The sequence below is a fragment of the Cydia pomonella genome, chromosome 9, assembly GCF_033807575.1.
Source record: "Cydia pomonella isolate Wapato2018A chromosome 9, ilCydPomo1, whole genome shotgun sequence".
NCBI classification, from domain to species: Eukaryota; Metazoa; Arthropoda; class Insecta; order Lepidoptera; family Tortricidae; genus Cydia; species Cydia pomonella.
This window is the reverse complement of record NC_084711.1, coordinates 699,709-720,207: the sequence shown is the minus strand read 5'-3', so window position 1 is coordinate 720,207 and position 20,499 is coordinate 699,709. Positions and strand designations below refer to the sequence as shown.

Sequence of the window (20,499 nt, the reverse complement as noted above, 5' to 3'; positions counted from 1 at the left end):
GAAAATATCTTTAATTAAAAACATCGGCAAAAATAGCGTCCTCTAACTATACGAGTACCATACTCTCGCGTGGGGGTCGTGGAATAGAAAGAGTAAAATAAAAAATCCAACTTAGTTGAGCGTACCTTAAAAAACAATTTTAAGACCTAGACTGCCGATGGATGAATTTTGTATGCTACACCAAGCGAAACCACAAAGCTTCTTGTTGGCTACGTATCTAAAAACCAGTTGAAGTATCTATTTTGCTGTTACTTCGTTCATGTTTAATTTCTCGTTGAGTATGGCTTTATCGTTTGGGGATTTGAGACCTCCTAAAATAACGTTAAAACAGAACCAAGACTCGAACTTAGGACGTTTCGGAACTCCGGGCGAGGCATTCTATATTCCTTTAATATAGAATTGTAGTATCGCTCGCATATCTGCTTGGTAAAAGTGAGTGTCTATGTGACTCACCAGGTTGGACACGCGGCGACACACGGGCATGTCGAGCTGCACGGGCGCGAGCGGGGGCGGCGCCATGCCGAGCATGGCGGCCGCTCGCTCCACGTAGTACGAGGAGCCGATGCCGATGACGTCGCTGAACGTGTTGCCGAGCGCGGCGGCCGCCATGGTTGAGATTGTGATGAATGCGCTCATGCTGCTTTCGATGCTGTCGCCCTAAAAATGATTTTCCAGTAAAATCTGAAGATATTTCATAGATTGGCTTAAAAATATTACGGCATCAGAAGTAAAATTCTTAGTAAAATGCGCCTATTTTTTTTTTTAACGGAAATAAAATACATCACATCACCTAACATCAACCGTTTTTAGGATTCCGTACCCAAAGGGTCAAACGGGACCCTATTACTGAGACTTCGCTGTCCGTCCGTCCGTCCGTCAGTCACCAGGCTGTATCTCATGAACCGTGACAGCTAGACAGTTGAAATTTTCACAGATGATGTATTTCTGTTGCCGCTATAACAACAACTACTAAAAACAGAATAAAATAAATATTTAAGGGGGCTCTTATACAACAAACCTAATTTTTTTGCCGTTTTTATAAATAATGGTACGGAACCCTTCGTGGGCGAGTCCGACTCGCACTTGCCCGGTTTTTAAATAAATATCTTTTTATTTAGATTAGGTTTTTAATTGGTAAGAAAGTTTTTTTGGTCATTAATTGTGTTTATTCCTAGAAACTCAGTTGGTCACACATCAAAACTGGCTAAGACACATGGCACATGCAATTTTGATTTGTCTAAATAAAGACTCAAAATAGAATGGAATGGGGGACTGACTAAATAAATAAATATTATAGGACATAAATACACAAATTGACTAAGTCCCACAGTAAGCTCAATAAGGCTTGTGTTGAGCGTACTTAGACATCGATATATATATAAATACTAACACAAGAGAAAGACAAAAGAAAACATCCATGAATCAGGAACAAATATCCATGCCCATCACACGAATAAATGCCCTTACCAGGATTTGAACCCGGGACCATCGGCTTCGTAGGTAGGAGTATCCACTAGGCCAGACCGGTTGTCGAATGAAATTTAAATGAAACCGAGTTTTATTTATTTATTCGTATGGCAATGAATAGTATGAAATTGAGTGCTAGGTAAGGAATCTTAAGAGGAATTCCTAGTTGTGATTTTTCCATACAAACGCTCTCGACTGTTTCCTCCCTGGATTTTTAACCTAGAGCAATGATTTTTTCAAATAAGATCAATATCATCAATATCCGTGCCGCTATGTTTTGCTTTTTTGGATTATTTTATTTTGAAGAAAATTACAGCGCCTCGAAAATCGCAAAAACGGCTCAATTGAATTGGCTGTAAAAAAAGGCACAGTATACAAATATGACAACAAATATCAAAAAAATCAAAACATAGCGGCATAGATTATTTCTTCCTCTTGCAATTTCCAAAATTTCATAATGATTGGTTGCGTTTTGGAGGAGGAAACAGTCGAGAGCGAAACCTCGATTTTTGAGTTTTTTGCGTGTGAATTTCGGTCCGAGCTGCAGTTGTCCTTATCGCACGAATTGGAGGCGGAGACAGTTTCTAAATATACGTACACAGAAGGAATAGTGATGGGCATAACATCCTTATTAGGGATTGCAGAACCGGTACTGTTTTAAAGAACCGGGATTTCCCGGTACTTTCGGAACTGGTCTAATTATTTCATTATTTTAAATAAAACGACAGCATTTTGCGATTTGACCACCTTTCGTATTATAATTTAATAATCACATTTTCTTTTACTACGGATAATCACAATAAACAAGGCATTTTTTTTAGAAATATTGTATTTCACATTGCTCACACTTGTGCGTCACAAGTAAAAGATAACTACATTGATGTTTGCCACTAGATAGCAAATTCAATGAAATTACATTGACGAGGGGATTTATATACATATAAGTATCGCAGTCGTATTTTATAATCCGACGTATTACATTACGGCTAGCGGATATCAAAATAAGGGCCATTTTGAAATGCGGCGGTTCAACGATTAAGGTATGTTGGGTAAATACCGGATGCGGGTGAAGAACGTTGGACATTCATTTCTCCCTAATTTGGCTTTATTTTTTAATGTTGGCAACATTGTGTAAGACGCCATTTCATTGCGCCTCGACTGCCAGTGGTCCCGCGTCGCTCAGGGAGTGCGTATGCGCAATCACAGAGAGCAAGGTAAATTTCGCGAATTCTTTCTTCTATCCGATCTTCGACCTGTAATTTATTTTGCGTATTGTGATGAAACTGTGTTTGATTTTGTAATTGTGTTAACAGACCTAGCACTGCTGTAGACCGCTATCCGATCTTGACCCTTCCAGGTAAACATCGGAAGGAAACAATCCGATCTTTACCTGTTTAAAAAACAGCAGTGACTGTCAAACTTTAAATTTTCTTCAATTTACCTACTGACCTACTTAATTATCACATTTATTGTTTTCTTGATCACACTTTCGTACCATTATTTTTATCCAGTACCACTACCAGCGCGACGGTAAATCAAAAGGAAGAGATTTTGGCAGTCTATTTTGTATGTTTGTATATTGTATGTGTATGTACACCTACTTACTGACAATGTAATTATTTTAATTTCCGCAACCCAAAGGTTGCCTGGAAGAGATCGCTTTTTAGCGATAAGACCGCTTGTTGTTTACCTGTGCTTATGTTTCTGTTTTCTTTTGTATTGTTTTCTTTTATTGAGGTGTGCAATAAAGAGTATTTATATTGTATAGGGATGATGATACATGTTGAATTGTATAACAAATTCGAGTAAAATAGATAGCAAATGAGCAATTTTTCGCAATAAAGTACCTACACATAGGGATGCATATGTAGATGTGCACGCATACATACATAGCTAGTTTAGGATACAAAATAGAGATAGGGCTTCGAAATTAGTTTCCTTAAAATGCTTCAAGAGGGCTCTCTTTTCCTATATATTCTTTTTATTATTATTATAAATTGTTTTAGTTCAAGTACCTATTTCATATAATTAAATATAATACAATGTACACAATGTATAAATGTAACTTTCCGGTTGTCCTAATACCTACCAGATATTAGTAAAAAAAAAAAAAAAAAAATACAACATATCCGATAATTAATGAAACAGACGGTAATGTCAAACCTGCTTACTGTATTACTACTTATTGTATTTTTTTTTTTTTTTTTTTTTCTCCTCTGAAGACTAGTTAATAGATTTTAAGTAAGTATGGCTCATGATTTCATTTTCTTTATGCTGTTAGTATGTATGTTAACATTATGTACTTAATAATGAACCTCCAGGTCTATGATTCTTAAGTATGTTAAGTACTCTACAATGTACTTCAAATTCATTTGTATATGTGACTGTATGTGTTCTAAATAAATTAAAAAAAAATAAAAAAAAATATTTACTTCACTCTTTACATACGATCCTTACATTTTCGCAAATCCGAACAAAATCGCAAATTTACTTATTTTCCATACTTCAAGATGGGCTCTCAGTGAGCTCAACGAGGAGTGGGAGGGCGTTAGGGTAGGCAATGCGCATGTAACTCCTCTGGAGTTGCAGGCGTACATAGGCTACGGATTCTGCTTACCATCAGGCGGGCCGTATGCTTGTTTGCCACCGACGTAGTATAAAAAAAAACCTTGACCTTTTTAAAGAACTACTTAGTCTTTTTGATTTCTAAGTTTTATTCATATTTTTTTGGCGACCTTCATTAAAAATGACTGGCCACGATTATTTTTTATTTTGATTTTTGTCCCTCCTACTTAAGTACTTAATATCTTCCAGTACACAATACATTCAATAAACAATACATTTACACTTTCACTAAACCTGTACAGTTCACGAGATCTTAAATTGTCAAAACTTCGAAACCTATCTATTATTTTAGTGGTTTTTCTTACTTTATTACTTCGGGTAAACCTTACAATAAGAGGTTTCTTAGCACATTGTTTACTTATCAAATTGCCTTATGACATAGGTATCAAAGTTTGAGAGCCATAATTTTACCAATTTTTGTATTCAGGGTTAAGATCGGATACAAAAATACGAAAAAAAAAAACTTTCGTTGACAACTTTTAAGTTTGTAATTATTGGAGGTGGGGTAGACACCGGACCTATTTCTTTGTGATACCTTATTCTCTTTCCAGTAGAAGCAACTTTTTTTCACCATCCGATGTTCTCCCTTGATGGCAAAACACTCGTTACTCTAAAAAAAAGTATGTCTTATCTTTACACACTACACAGGTACAAAACTGAAAACGTTCTATATTGAAGATAACCAAAATTCAGGCCGAATCTACGGTTATTCGCTCCGTACTTCAAGAATCTGTCACGTGCTGAGATCTCGAAAAAACATTTTCTCACGAGTTCTCTGAATTGGTCCCAAAATTGTCCGGCATTACCCCAACATACTTTACCCAGATTGTCATTGCGATACGTCATCAATAAGGTGGCCCAAGTTTAGCCCCATCGTACTACAAGTTAAATAGATTGTAGTTTAACCATATATTACCTACTTACAAAAACGGATAGGTACAGTCAAGTGTAAAAATATGGGTGTACACATCTTACTCAAAAATATGTCCCATAGCATCTTATTCCAGTGTAATAAGAGCGTAGTACCATATTTATGAGACGATTCTTTCGATACATATATTTGCACTTGACTGTACGACGACGACCGAAGCAGGGACATCATTCTTTTTTGCAGTTTTTACCTATATGGTAATTAATAGATACATAAAAATGAAAAACAATATTATGTGATAACAACAAAAACAACTTGCGTCCCGACGTTGACCAGGGGCCTTATTCGACATGCATAACTGTCAAATTTCGCGTCCACATCAAATCAACACTTGATTCTATCGCATGTTGATTGTATCAAGTGTTGATTCTATCAACTGTGGATATTATCATTTGGAACAATCAAAACTCATTCATAGAAAAAATAATCAAACTAAAATCAACTTTGTTTATTACTACTATACAGTTTGTAATGGCTCTGAACTCGAAGTGGATCGGTTTGATTTGATTGTCACCTGACTGTGGATTGCTAATGTCAAATTTTGACAAGTGTTGATTTTATTGCTAGACTTTATTGTCCATGGGCTTGGGCACCATCTTGGATTTTTTGACGTACGACAGGGAATACCCTTCCTTTCATACAATATATGGCATAGAGTAAGGCGTCTTTTTTTTTTAAAACATAAGTTTACAGGAATCAGCGACATCTTGTATTCGATAGGATAAGTAATGCGCTATGAACAATGCGGCGGCGAGTAGTGAAACTGTACCTGACAACGTCAATCAATTAAAAAGTGACCACACAGTTGATGGTCGATAAAGGCGATTATTAATTGAATTTTAACGACAATAAGGAACTATTGACATGCGATCTTTTTGTTGAACCCACACCTACACGTCGAATAATGCTCGCTCCACATATTCTCCTATAAACGCTCAAAATTCTAAAAAAAATTGTTGCAATTTACTCCGCACCCAGTCTCAAGTTGCTTCTAAACCACGTTCACGAACCAAGTTGTAACCTAACACATCTGTAAATATAAGGCATATGATTTAGAGATAAAGTCCGTTTTTTTTTAAATTACGAGATGGTTCATGAATAACCTTTATTACTATAAAAATAATACTACATTTGTCAAAAAAAAATTCTGTATTGCGCTATTACATAATGCATAAAATTGATATAAAGATAGGTACCATAGTAGCTCGCTCACTTGGTCTATCAACAACTATTTTAATGCTCTTTGTACTCGTATACGCGACCCCATTGTATGTACAGTCGCCATCAGATATATCGGAACGCATGTATGAGATCTCAAATTATTAAGATAAGACCTACTGTACTGTCTATATTACTTACCAAGACCTAAGTACCTATTATTTATATGTACCTACACAAAGAGAATTCCTATGTTAAAAGGAGATTAAATACATATTTTGTTATTCAACTACAAATAAAATAAAATTTATCTTTTTCAGTTAACACATTTTTTTACCGATTTCTTTAATAAAATAAAGCATTAAAGTATTATGTGATTATATTTCATTGTCTTCGGTGTAGATTATTTACTGATGTTCCAATTTCCTGTATCAGTTTGGTACCAGGAAATATAAAAACTATACCTCTTCAAAAACTGCTGGTAGTTCGACATCTGTAAGTTTAAATATAAAACATGATAAAAACACTTAAGGTGGTTCGATTTTCATACAAAAAACAATCGCTATTTATTAATTAATTACACAATATTATTACATAAATAGTTGCGCATCTATCTACTTTCGAATATTCATTAGCGCTAAATTAATAGAAAAACTTTGTTTCATACAGAAATCATGCAATAATCAACGTTATATTTTTATAAATTTTACTCATGTGTGTGTGACAAATGTCGTGTACAAATACATTGCGACGTTGCCACTCCATGCTTCGGACGGCCATCGGCGCGACGTTGCGATGTTTGACGCGTTTTTAGCTGACTCTGTCGACACTGACACTCAGTGTGACCAGGCGTACGATAATTGTCGTACATGTACGATAATTTGGGCCCCGGTGTGACGTAATGTTCCAAAGAGCATTATCGTACACTAAAGTACTATAATTTCAGCCCTTGGATGATGCCACCTTAAAAGTCTAGTAATTTGAAGCAAAATATGACACTTTCTCTCAGAAATATGCTAAAATTAGTATCTTTTGGGTGTTCGGCTCCTTGGTGTAAGTTTAAAGTTTAAAATGTCACAATTTCCTGTATACCGTTTGAGTCTATCCCAAAAATACACAAACATAAACAGATTTTTTGCGCAATTTAGACGAAAATTGTATTTTTTTATTATTAATTCGAAATTTAAGCTTATTTTGCTAGACATTTTTAGGGGCTGCCTTTTTGATTGGCGTACGATATTTTTTTCAACGGTACAATAATATTGACACTCAAGTACGATAATTCTCTTCCGCTCACCTGGCAACACTGCTGAAACTTGACAGGATCTGGGGGCCTACCGCGAAAACCGAAATTCGCAAATTGCGGGGATCTTTCTCTTTTACTCTCACTAAGACGTAATTAGAGTGACAGAGAAAAATGCCCGAAATTGACGAATTTCGATTTTCCCGGTAGCCGCCCTGGTGCTTGAGGTACTTGATAGAAAACAACGCTGCCGCATGTTCTGAATTGTGATTTTATGCGTTTTTGGTTTGAAAATGATAGCAACGTCTAAATCAAGTTACAAAAATCATCGATATTCTGGTCCGCGAAAAACCAAGAAAAGTGTAACTGTAATTGGAGTCTACAAAAATGACCAATTCATAGAAAATATGACCTAGAAACTAGTTCACTTTTATAAAACTCAATTTTGCCCGAGATTGTACTTAGGCGAATACCTAAGGGAGCTAAGTGTATTGATCTTGAATAATTAGTTATATGACTCCAACATGATATGGACATTTACATCATAACTATTATACCTAGTTGGTTACTAAGTTCTGTTACTCGATTTCTTTCTTTCTTCCTAGCGTTGTCCCAGCATATTGCCACGGCTCAATGGAGCTTGGGGTCCGCTTTGACAACTAATCCCAAGATTTGGCGTAGGCACTAGTTTTTACGAAAGCCACTGCCATCTGACCTTCCAACCCAGAGGGTAAAACTAAGCCTTGTTGAGATTAGTCCAGTTTCCTCACGATGTTTTCCTTCACCGAAAAGCGACTGGTAAATATCAAATGATATCTGTTCTGAAGTTCTGTTACTCGATTTGCAACCTCTTTATTTCCGTTAAAACAAATGCTACCGAAAAAATAAAAAATGACATAATGTGGTGGATTTGTGAGCTATAATTATATACCACACATAACGCTTATCTCGTCGTATCTATAATGAATTGGGGCCTAAAAGAGAATCGTATTCCAATTTTTTGAAACGCTTGTATTACTTTCTATATTAACTAAAAGTTGCCTTAAAATTCAGCTTTTATACTAAAAACGGCTTTAAATATGTTAAATTAACAAAATATATTTTGACAGATGCTTTCGCGCCCAAAACGCTCTTTGAAAATTGTGTGACGTCACAGTATATGGTTTGACACATAACTACATACACACGTAGAAGATACGAACTGTCAACTGATATTTGTCATTTGTTGTTAAACGCCTAACTGTCAACAGTGTCAATCCGAGAGTTGTGACGTCATCAGAATCTTCAATGACGTTTCGAGTTTGGTCACGTGACGTGTGCCAAAAGATATTTTAAATTCAATATTTACAAAAATATGGTCATTACAGGTCCCCTAAAAGTAGTTTAACATGTTCTTATAATCCAAAAGAATTTATTGGGATACAATTATGCCCTAAGATTTGTAGATGTAAACAACCCTATTGCGTTGCAGAAATGTGGGCACCCGCCAAACATGATTTTGGGTGTGTCATACTCAGGGCTAACACAGATTCATTTCTGTGAAAAAGGTGTGAAAACCGGAAACTGGAAACCGTTCTTGAACCAATAGTGAAGCCCTTAAGCCACACCCTATTTCAAAACCAGCCATGGATCTTTGAACAGGACTCAGCTCCTGCACGTAAGGCAAAAACAACTCAAGCCTGGTTTCGAAGGAACAAAATTGACTTTATTGCCCAGGAAGACTGGCCGTCCTCCAGCCCGGACCTTAACCCCCTGGATTATGCCATATAGCAGGTTATTGAGGAGAAAGCCTGTGCTAAACCCCACACAAATCTTAACTCCCTCAGGCGGGCCATAGTTAAGACAGTGACGGAATTAGACATGACAATCGTGCGTGCCGCTATTGATGACTGGCCTCGTCGTTTGAGGGCCTGTGTCAAAGCCAGAGGAGGCGATTTTGAATGATATTGTCATATGTAATTCCTGATTTTGTGTACTTCATTTTAATATATACTTTATTAAACTTTCGTTGGTATATTTTATGTAGATAAAGATTATTGCAGTAACAGAATTTAATAACCAACTAGGTAGAAAACAATGCAATACATAAACACATAAATTGGATATGATGTGATCCGTTGAATGAAATTGACAATAAATAAAATAAATAAATAATTTTCTATCTCTAGGCATTGTGTGAAACTTCTAGTTGTGCCAAAATATCGGGAAATCAATAATATAAACAAACATGGTAAATATCTCATTTCTTTTTATAATGGTTATAAATAGAAGGCCATGCAATTTTGTAACTCACTGTAATTTAATTAAATGTATCGTAAAAAATGTTTTAATTCTACTGTAATATAGTACCTACTTTTTTAAAGGCTGGGCAGTAAGGGATTGATTTAATTTTAGAACAAAATAACGTTTTTTTTTGAAAAAAATACCCGAAAATCTGACTTACAAATTTGGACTTTCTTAGGTTCATTCTACTTAGAATCTTCTCCACCCTAGCATTAAAAAAAGATATCCTAAAATATCCATACCATTACGTCACATTTTGGTGTGAAAGAAATTTCAGAGTAAAACTAAAATTTCAATACAAATTTTCGGGTTTTTTTAGCACGAGGATTAATTATGCTAGTGATTCTGAGTTGGAAGAACCCAAAAATATCATGATGTGTGAGAATCAGATTTTTAATATTTTTATGGAAAACGCTCATATTTCTCATAAAATAATTTATTGATAATAGCTACTTGATAATACTGATAACAAAAAAAAAAAACTAGCGAGTCTCGAACCCACATCCTCTTGCATGTATTTCCACGTACATACCGCAACGCTATTGAAGCCTACTCACGCTGTGCCAAATTGTCTACTACAAGGATCCCAGTAAGACTGTTTGAATGTGTGAGTGATACTTAGAAATAGAGTTAAGAAACATTCTGTCGACATTAAGGGGTAGTTTTTGTACAATGAAGTGTTCAATGTTTGTTGTAATAGTTCAATATTTATTTAAAGAGTGCGCTAAACATAATGTACAGTATAGAAATACCAAGACTACTCCACAAAAAAATTAAAACTCAAAATTTGCAATTGTGGCGCCATCTAGTGAGGTTTAAGCTTTGGGTAACCTAGTCGAACCACCTTAAGTCAAAAACGTATACATAAAATATTTGCCCTATATTCTGGTCGCTCGGTAGGGTGCTCAGAAGGCTGGGTGCATTTCCGCGCTGGTTAACAATGCTGATCCTCTGGTCACCAGAAGCCTATATAAGGCGCTCTCATTGAGCCACGCTAGTGCCCTAGAGTTTCAAATTCAACCCCAAGTGCCACAAATATGTAGTTGAGGGTTTAAATTCTGGATCAAGAACATGGAATACTGTTCGCTAGTAAGGCCATAGGTATTAGAAAAAAATAATAGTAGGAGACGGCCGTGGTCATGGTAGGTGGTACAGGTGGGCCAGGCAAGCTCTGAAATTATGCACCTATTTTACTATAACTTTGTTCACCTGCACTGGCAACCCTAGCCGTGCTAACATGTTTACGGGAGAGCTCTTTGAATTAAAAATATTTAAAATTGTGTTAACCAAGTAAATCCTAGTGTCAAGTGTAAAAAAAAGTTCAACAAACATACGTTCTTTTCGCAAGTTACCACATTGTGCCAAACTGTGTCCCAGGAAAGGAGTTTTAAACACTTATACTACACTCGTAAGATAAGTATTTTCGACCGTTTCACTTTCAAAATCACGTTATTTACCAATTAGTGACAAAATAGCGGGTGTACGTTCGACAAATCGCTGACAGTCAGATGTGAAATGACAATTGAGAGATCCTACCAACGGAACAAACAAAAATATAAATGTCAATAGTGTTACCAGTGTCAAAAGTTGCGTTTAGAAACTGCATATTAAACATAAGTTAAATCGATTGCTAATATCGAATACCGACTATCGATTACAGTTATAGAATCCGATTTATTTTAAATAAGGAAATACTGCAAAAAGATGTCTTTCCATATAAATGATAAAAAAACAAAATGCTCGTTATGTGGAACCGCTGTAACCTCGAGGGAATATCTTAAATGCTGCACATGTAAAAAAATTCTTCACATAAAATGCACGGCAAATGTGAGTATAAAAAGGTTTCTGCTCATGACAAAAAAAGACAAGGGAAATTGGAAGTGCAATAAATGTGTTGGTCCCTCTCCAACGATTGAACCTCAGATACAATCAACGCCTAAGCAAGAAAAAAAGAAATGTCTCGAGAAAAATGACGAAATAAACAATGTGACATCTAGAAGGAGACCTAGACGAAAAAGTATCAGCTTATCACCAGTTAATACGATAAATAGCACATTAAAAAACTCTCCTTTCTGTAGCTCAGCTGAATCGACGTCCGATAACGATGAGGATATCAGCGTGAAAAGCCTACCCAATCTAACTGAGAGTACACAAATTATTGAACTGAAGGACGAAATCACAGTTCTCACCACTCAACTAAATAGCGCACACGAGGAAATTGAAGTCCTTAATACAGAAGTGAGGAGATTAACAAAAGGTCACGCAGATCTAGAACGTCAGATCGCGACATTAAAAAAACTTCTTGATGGTGGTGGCATTGGATCGCCAATCAAGTCAACGCCTAAAACTGGAAAAAATAAGAAAACTCGATGCGCGGAAAAAGGAATTCCTGAAATTGATACCTCATCAACTAACTCTACAAACCCCTCCTCACAAAGTGAGCGGCATACAATTATATCGAATATTGTTACCAAAAAATTACCCTCAACACTGAATCTCGGACAAAGCACTCAAGAAGGAGAAAGGAAAACCAAAAACATTTTTGTGTTTGGTGGAGAGCAATGTGCTGGAATTTCCTCTATGCTCCTCCGAATGCGATATGACAACGACTCCACGAAATACAACGTGAAATCATTCATTTCGCCAGGCGCCACGTCAGACATCATTATGGACTCTGTTAAAGACTATACCTTTGTAAAGGGTGATAAAGTTGTTTTATCGCTTGGAGAACACGACACTAACCCCATGAAGATTGTTACTGCCTTAAATAGTGTCCTAAAATCATTAGAAAATTGTACCGTTTTTATTTTAGGGATTAGAATTAGTAAGGACATAGATGTAAATGTCTTGAATTATCTGCTTCGCCAAAGCTGCATACAAATCAATAACTTTAGATTTGTTGAAATTTTATGTAATAAAAAGAGTAAACTGAAAAATAAATATATGTACATGAAAGAAATTTGTAAAAAAATAAATGCAATTCTTGATCAAATGGATTATAAGGAAGCATATTATAGCTTTGTAAATGATGTTGCTGCTGCTGATCTCAAATGTTCTGCTGTACCTTCGGAGGCAGCTGAATCAATTGTACAGAACTCTGTAAATATATGCACAACATCAAATTTGCAGGAGCCATTACCGAAAAAAGGAACGATTCCTTATTATTTTTTTCGAAACCGGGAAGAAAACCCAAACTAGCAAAGCTTTTTTAACTAAAAGCGAGACAAATTACCTTAGTATATTTCATCAAAATGTCCAAAGCCTGAAATCTAAGATAAATCAAATAGAAATATTAACATCAGCCTCAAACATAGATATATTATGCTTCTCTGAAACGTTTCTTAAAAAAAATGAAACTTCAATTTTACAAATTGATGACTATAAATTGGTCACATATTTCTGTCGAACACGTAAATCTCGTGGTGGTGTTTGTATTTATACAAAAAAGTCGTTGAATTGTCAAAGCATAGACTGGATATCAGAAATGTCAATCGAATTACACTTTGAGGCTTGCGGAATTAGTATTTCCGAAATAGACCATATAGTTGTATGCGTATACAGATCGCCTGATGGTGACTTTGACTTATTTATCTCTCAGTTTGAAACTCTTGTAAGCAAACTAACACTTAGATCTCGATATTTAAATCGCAAAATTATTATAGCTGGTGATTTCAATGTAAACATTTTAAATGCAGATAAAGCCACAAACACATTTCTAAATACACTAGCCAAATTTAACCTTAGACATACAATAGATGAGCCTACAAGAATAACTCCTACTTCAGAAACATGCATTGATAATATACTAACAAACTCCCATAAATATACATCTAAAGTAATGAATTTAGGAATGTCAGATCATACTGGTCAACTCATTGAATTACCAACAAATTATAGCTATAATCAAAACATGCAAGAACATATAAACAGTGTACTAACAAACATTTTAAAATGGCTAAACAGTCTTAACCTTCGTGTCAACCTAGATAAAACTAAACTTATACAATTTAGAAATTATAAAACTGTGCCTGAATCTATTGTAGCGTCAAATGCGAATACGTCAGTAGATGACGTAAGCCATGTTAGTTTTCTCGGCGTTGAAATAGATACACATTTAAATTGGAAGGCACATATAAATGAGCTAAATAAAAAAATTTCTAGTAGATGCTATGCTTTATCGATATTGTCAGAAACTTGCTCCGAAAAAATTGTTATCAGTGCATATTATGGAACAGTCTACCCATTACTGACGTACGGAGTAATTTTTTGGGGAAATTCTGTTGATGTTGATAAAACATTTATATTGCAGAAAAAATGCTTAAAAACTGTTTTTAGAATGTACATGGATGAATCGCTACGTGAAGTGTTTAGAGAGAAGCGCTTTTTGACCCTTACCGGTATTTATATATTAGAATTAAGCCAATTTGTAAAAAAACACCCTGAATATTTCACAAAGCGTTCATGCAAAGAAAATATCAGATCACAATATAAGTACAATATGGTACTTCCGAGAACTAGCACCTCAATATATAAACAAAGTACGTTCATATCTGCTATTAATGTCTTCAACCATCTGCCAAACGAAATAAAAAGCCTCGAAGGAAATACTTTTAAAAGATGCTTAAAAAACTTTTTAATAGACAAAGTTTTCTATAATTTAAAAGAATTTTATAACTATGTAAACCTAAATGTATATTAAAATATAGTTTAAGATAAAATACTAAAACCTAGTTTAAGTTAAAAATAATTGTATACCCGAGAAGGGTAAAACTGTTGATACTCATCAAAAACTGTACCTAAGTCATATTCTTGTACCTACACAGTTTGCACAATAAATATTTCTGATTCTGATTCTGATTCTGATTTATATTTACTGTTTCCATGATAATCATTTTTAATATGTAGCCCGTGTAATCGGGCTGTATCATTGGTCTCATATTTTTTAACACAAAATCATAATTTTAATTCAATAATTAATGGTGTTTTACATATTAATCATTAATGTACCTATTTTGCAAAATTTTCTTGCATAATTATAATAATACCTATTGTTTACTTCAATTGACGTGTTTATTATTTTCGTTACTATGTCAACGTCAATACTTAAAAAATTATAACGTGAAGGTTGAGTCCGCAGTACAGTTACAGTTTACGTACATATTGGCATTAGCATAGTCGGATTAGGACCAAACTCGAAATGTCTGAACAGTCATGAAATTTGGTATGTATATACGTTAAAGGCCCCTTTTTCATGCCCACACCATTTGACATTTGGGGACCTCGAGGAACCGCAGCCATCTTGGAAAATGTGGACCATCCAGGAGAAATTCGCGTTTTACTCTAAATCTACGTTCTTTATTCAATAATCGTGTAAGGCAACATTCAAGCTTATAAAATTCTACATAAAATAGTTTTAGACATCTTTGCGAAAAAAAATGATCTTGCTTTAAAAAATACTTGCTAAACCCAGATTTAGCCCTTATACCCTTTCATGGGATATTCTCTTAATAGGAAACTTGGAAGAATAAAAATTCCACTTTTAACTATACATTTGTACATAATCTACCCCAATATCAATATTTTACTTGACTGCAACTTAACCAGAAAGTAGGGTTATGGGTATAAGTACTGAGGATTCAGGACAGCCTGTAGCTTAGGATACTGGACGGATTTTTTAAATGACGTATTATTTAGCCCTAAACTTTTTTCTTCCGTTAATTTTAGTAACTTTGTATTGCATAGCACTTGTATACTAACTGTGGATCTACTGATGTCTGTTTTACTGTACTCCGCTCAATAGTTTAGGCGCTAGAAGAAAAAATATGATTTAATATTCGGAGTCCTCTCAAGGCGGCTGTATTGATTTTTCTTTAATAGAACAAGTAAAAGTAGGTTGTGAATGGCAAGAGGAATCTAACGATATGTCATTTTAAAAAATCCGTCCAGTATTCTAATACCTAGCTACTGGGTGTACTGAAACATCAGTACTTACACCCATAACCCTTCTTTCTGGTTTAGTCGCAGTAGAGTAAAATGTTAATATTGGGGTAGACCACGTACAAATGTATAGTTAAAAATAGAATTCATATTCCTCCGAGTTTCCTTTTAAGAGAATGTCCCCTGGAAGTGTATAAGCGTTAAACTTAGATTCAGCAAGTATTCTCTATAACAAGATGTATTGTTCCGCAAAGATATCGAGGACTTTTTTGTGTAGAATTTAATAAGTTTTAATGTTGACTGTTGTGTTGATGGTACACATTTTCCAAGATGGCTCGGATTCCTCGAGGTCCCCAAATGTTAAATGGTTTGGGCATGAAAAAGGGGCCGTTAATTTATATACATAATAAATTTCATGACTGTTACAGAGATTTCGAGGTTGGTCCTAATCCGATTATGCTACATTGTGCGTCCGCAGCAAATTCGGTTCTCCATACAAATGTAGTTTCGCTCTCATTTTAAATCGGCTAGCTAGATTGCTCTGAAACTTTGTACTTACAATAGGATATGGTATGTCTATGCCTATAATTAATTTAAAACATAAATGTGAAATAAGAGCCAATTAAGTTCAATATTAAGAATATGTGTCGTTGTTGACTCGCCGACAACGGAATTGAGATCTATATGGGTGCCATGTTCTGTGCTGTGTAGAAAATCCTGAAATTATAAAGGATTTGTCTTGGCTAGTTTTTACGTATAGCGTAGCCTATCACCGAAACGTCACAAACACCACGAAGGTTCGGCTTGTACGGGCCCTCGTTTTTCCTATATTCTTATACGCTGCGGAGACCTGGACTATCCGAAAGACAGAGGAGAAGACGATAGACGCCCTAGAAATATGGTGCTGGAGGAAAATGCTGGGGATATCCTGGACCGAGTTTCGGACTAATGTCTCCATCCTTAAAGAACTCCGTATCAAGCAGCGCCTTCCGACTCTCGTAAAGACCCGCATACTCAGTTTTTTTGGTCACGTCTCGAGGAGGAACAACGACTCCATAGAGCGTCTAGTGGTGCAGGGTAGAGCAAACGGAAAAAGACCGCGCAAAAGGCCACCTATGCGATGGACTGACCAAATCAAATCTGCCATGAAGAGTCCCCTGAACGCATTTGCCAGAATGGCCCCCAACCGCGAAAAATTGCGAGAAATCGTACGGCAAGCAACATCTGCGCCTGATATCAGCAGTTGACCACGACGCTCTGCAAAGAGTACAACGACAAAGAAGAAGAAGACGTATCATATTTGTCTAAAATTTGGTTTGTTGGTACACACACAAGGGATAGTCTCTAGCTAGGTATGGGGTGCCACACTCGTCAGCGCGACGGCGATATTTTTTACCTTTTACCTAAAAATCTCAAATTTGTGTACGGGCTCAGCTCCTGTTTCGTCTTAAGCCTAAATTTAACAGATTCTGACTGACAGGGGGCTTTGAGCATGCTGTTGCGTTCGTTTTCAAATTTTGAAAAAAAAAAAAACTAGCCTAACAACACAATAAATGCTTGTTTTTCCGCATTCTGAACTATATCTCCCTGTATGACTACTATCTGACCTTCTAACCCAGAGGGGAAAATATACCTTATTGGGGATACTCCATCTTCCTCATGAGAATATATTTTACTTTACTGAAAAGCAATCGGTACATGTTACAAGATGCACATTGTTAAGAGCCGGGGTTAGAACCCACGACCATTGGTTTTAAAATGAAGCTTTGTATATAATTTGTATTTTTATAATAAATCTGTTTTCTTGTTGACATTTTGTGGTATTGTATTGCTTTATGTTAATTGTCAAGATATTTTTTCATCCTGGACAATTGTCACATGCGTCACATGTACGTTTTTATGATAGATCTACATCGACGCAACTGCATGTCATTGTCAAAGAGCATTATAATCACTACGTTTTAAGAGACGGGATTTCCATACTAGCGAGTGGAATCAGTTTGTTTCGCAAATCATTACCAAAATGTACGACAAAGAACTGTCAAAGAACCATAGTACCAACATAAGCGATTTAAATAGTGTAGTACGCTACACGCTTACGATTCTTATCGATATCGATAAAATGGGGAGGGTTGAAACATAGGCTCCTGTCTACAAATTTTGTACTCGAAATCAGGTTAGCATCGAGTTCACATTTAAGTTGTATGTTATATAGTGGATAGTTCTTAATTGGACTACTATCTGGTCGGGCTTAATGTGGACTCGAATTATTTTAATAGTTTTTAAGTCGTGTTTTTTTATTTTATTAAATGCTTGATTTTCATAATGATGTGCACATACATGTTTGAATAAATGTAACTTTTCTATGGGAAGATGTATCAGGTCTTCGTTCCCAACAAATTTGGCCCACTGCCTGCATCTGAAAACATACAGCCTTGGAAAAACATGACTTTATCTACAGTTTATATTCCATGTGTTTGCTAATGAGATGATCAACTGATTATTTCGCGCTAATATGCATCTATAAATCATGTTTTTCGGCATCCAGTTATCAACAACCCTTTATCAATGCTTTAACTTTTTATGTATTTATATGTCTGTTAATCATGAGAACGGGTCTGGCCTTGTTGGCAGCGACCCTGCCTATGCAGCTGATGGTCCCAGGTTCAAATCCTGGAACGGGCATTTATTAGTGTGATGAGCATGAATATTTGTTCCTGAGACATGCGTATTTTCTATGTATTTATAAATACTTATAAATTAGGTCTATGTACATATATATATACATTATTACACAAACTGACTTAGTACTAAAGTATGAATGGCATGTGTTGTGGGTATATATATATATATTGTTGTAAGTACCCACAACACATGCCATTCATACTTTAGTACTAAGTCAGTTTGTGTAATAATGTCCTATAATATTTCTTTATTTATCATAAAAACAGAGATTAATTTTCTTACATTTTAGGTTAATATATTAAATAATCCCTAGATAAAAAAATATGTTAACTAATGACCATTAATGCATAAGTAATAGATAATTTATGCATTATTAATCTTCGACGAATTAATTATGGTCATATTGCATGCTAGTTCTAAGGAAATTTCACATATTTAATTTAATTATTTACACTGATATACAAATAAAACTACAGTTATCGATAGTTATAGTACATCCCTAGTTCACAACGAAAAATAATGTAAAATATCTAATTTTCGATGTGTTTATAGCCTGCTGACCCAAAATAAGGTCAAAAGTATCTAAAGCAATACTTACCAGTCTTCATTCAAGGGAAATTTCGCCATAAAATCCCTTTTTTCGTGATTTTCTCGAGTGGCTCGCTTGCCACATATTTCACACTTAGTAAACCGTTTTCTCGCTGGCATTGTAACAAACTCGCTCTTTACTGTGATCACGGTTGACTATTTTCGATTTTTTCACCAAATAATAAAGAAATTACACGAAATACCCGAACAAAACATTGAAGCCTTCAAAACAAACAAAGCAATTAGGCTGACAGTAGACTTGATGTAAACTTGACAGAATAAATAGCACTGACATTTTCTTAATCTTCGTTGGCAATGATTTGCGAAACAAATTCCATACAAAACTTTTTTCTTCCTAGTTGCGTCAGCCTGATCGGAATTTGGCAGCTAACTCCATCTTGCGTCCAGTAGAAGAATCAAAATCGTACAGAAAAAACTGCTCTCTGCCTTAGGATCCCCTTTTAAATGTCATAAATCCAAACATGGCAGCCATACCCATCGACAAAAAAGTCTACCGTTGATCTAATTTCATTTGACAGTTAACTAATACGTATTCGACACGCTTATATTTGACAACTAGAATCCTGACTAGAGCTGGGACTGCGTACCAAAAGTACGTCTCTGTTACTCGTACCAAAAGTACGTCTAAAATACCAGTTTTACGAGTATGACCCCCAATAGGCAGTTTACGTATTTGCCGTGCTTAGGCGTCTTACAAATAAGGATTATTTATGCAAATATCGACTTATTATTTCGGTAGGGGTCGGAAATATTATGACGTTTTGAGTGAAGGCTATGAATCCATTGACATATTTTTATTATATATTATTACACTATTTTTAGATACAACAGACGCCCAGACGACCGTCTGTTAACAAAATTTTGTTTTGCTTAAAGTAACGGTAAGAATGGAGGTACGAGGTGATGAAAGTTTCATATTTGTTTTATTTCAGAAATCAAAGTTCGTACTTTTAAATACTCGACAAGCTAAAAGTAGTCTATTACAAATAACCTGTTCCAAAAACTATTCCGGTACAACGCCCCGCCTCTAGTGTGGATATTGTTCACTGACAGGTGGTGATAATAGCAATTCGACAAGTCACAATATTTCTCACATCAAATGGAAATCAACACGAAACGTCACTTTTAGCATGTCGAATAAGGGCCCAGGATAAATTCCGTCCGGCTCGCGGGCGATGTCGACGGAACGAACGGCGCTCGCGTCTGTGTGCGCGCACTCACACTTAGATAGCTCCCGCTCCCGCCCACCGCAGCGCGACAGAAACATAGCTTCAAAAATTCGAGATTTGAAAAGTTGCTCAGCTAGGAATTGCTCTTAATTCAAATTATAAACAGCACCCTTTTGCATGTTATGTTTGTCAATACTGGCTATATTAGGTCTGTGAGTCACACAAGTGTGAATGACACAACACTCGTAGTAGTACAAGTGGAATGTCGTAATGCCAATTAGGCAATGAATGAGTAAGCATGTGGTTTTACTACATTTACTATGAAATGAACACAACAAATGGGAACATGAAAGGACTCATTCGTAACTGAGGTATAGGCAACATCAAAGACA

At 35.6% G+C, this 20,499-nt stretch overlaps 1 protein-coding gene across 2 annotated transcripts in view; it reads right to left on the bottom strand.

Moving 5' to 3' along the window:
- LOC133521034 (uncharacterized) overlaps positions 1-20,499 on the bottom strand; it is a 29,499-nt gene that overhangs the window by 4,077 nt on the left and 4,923 nt on the right. For both annotated transcript variants that reach the window (XM_061855755.1, XM_061855754.1), the window contains exon 5: positions 454-657. In XM_061855755.1, the coding sequence (XP_061711739.1) occupies positions 454-657 (204 nt within the window). The remainder of the gene's footprint in view (positions 1-453; positions 658-20,499) is intronic.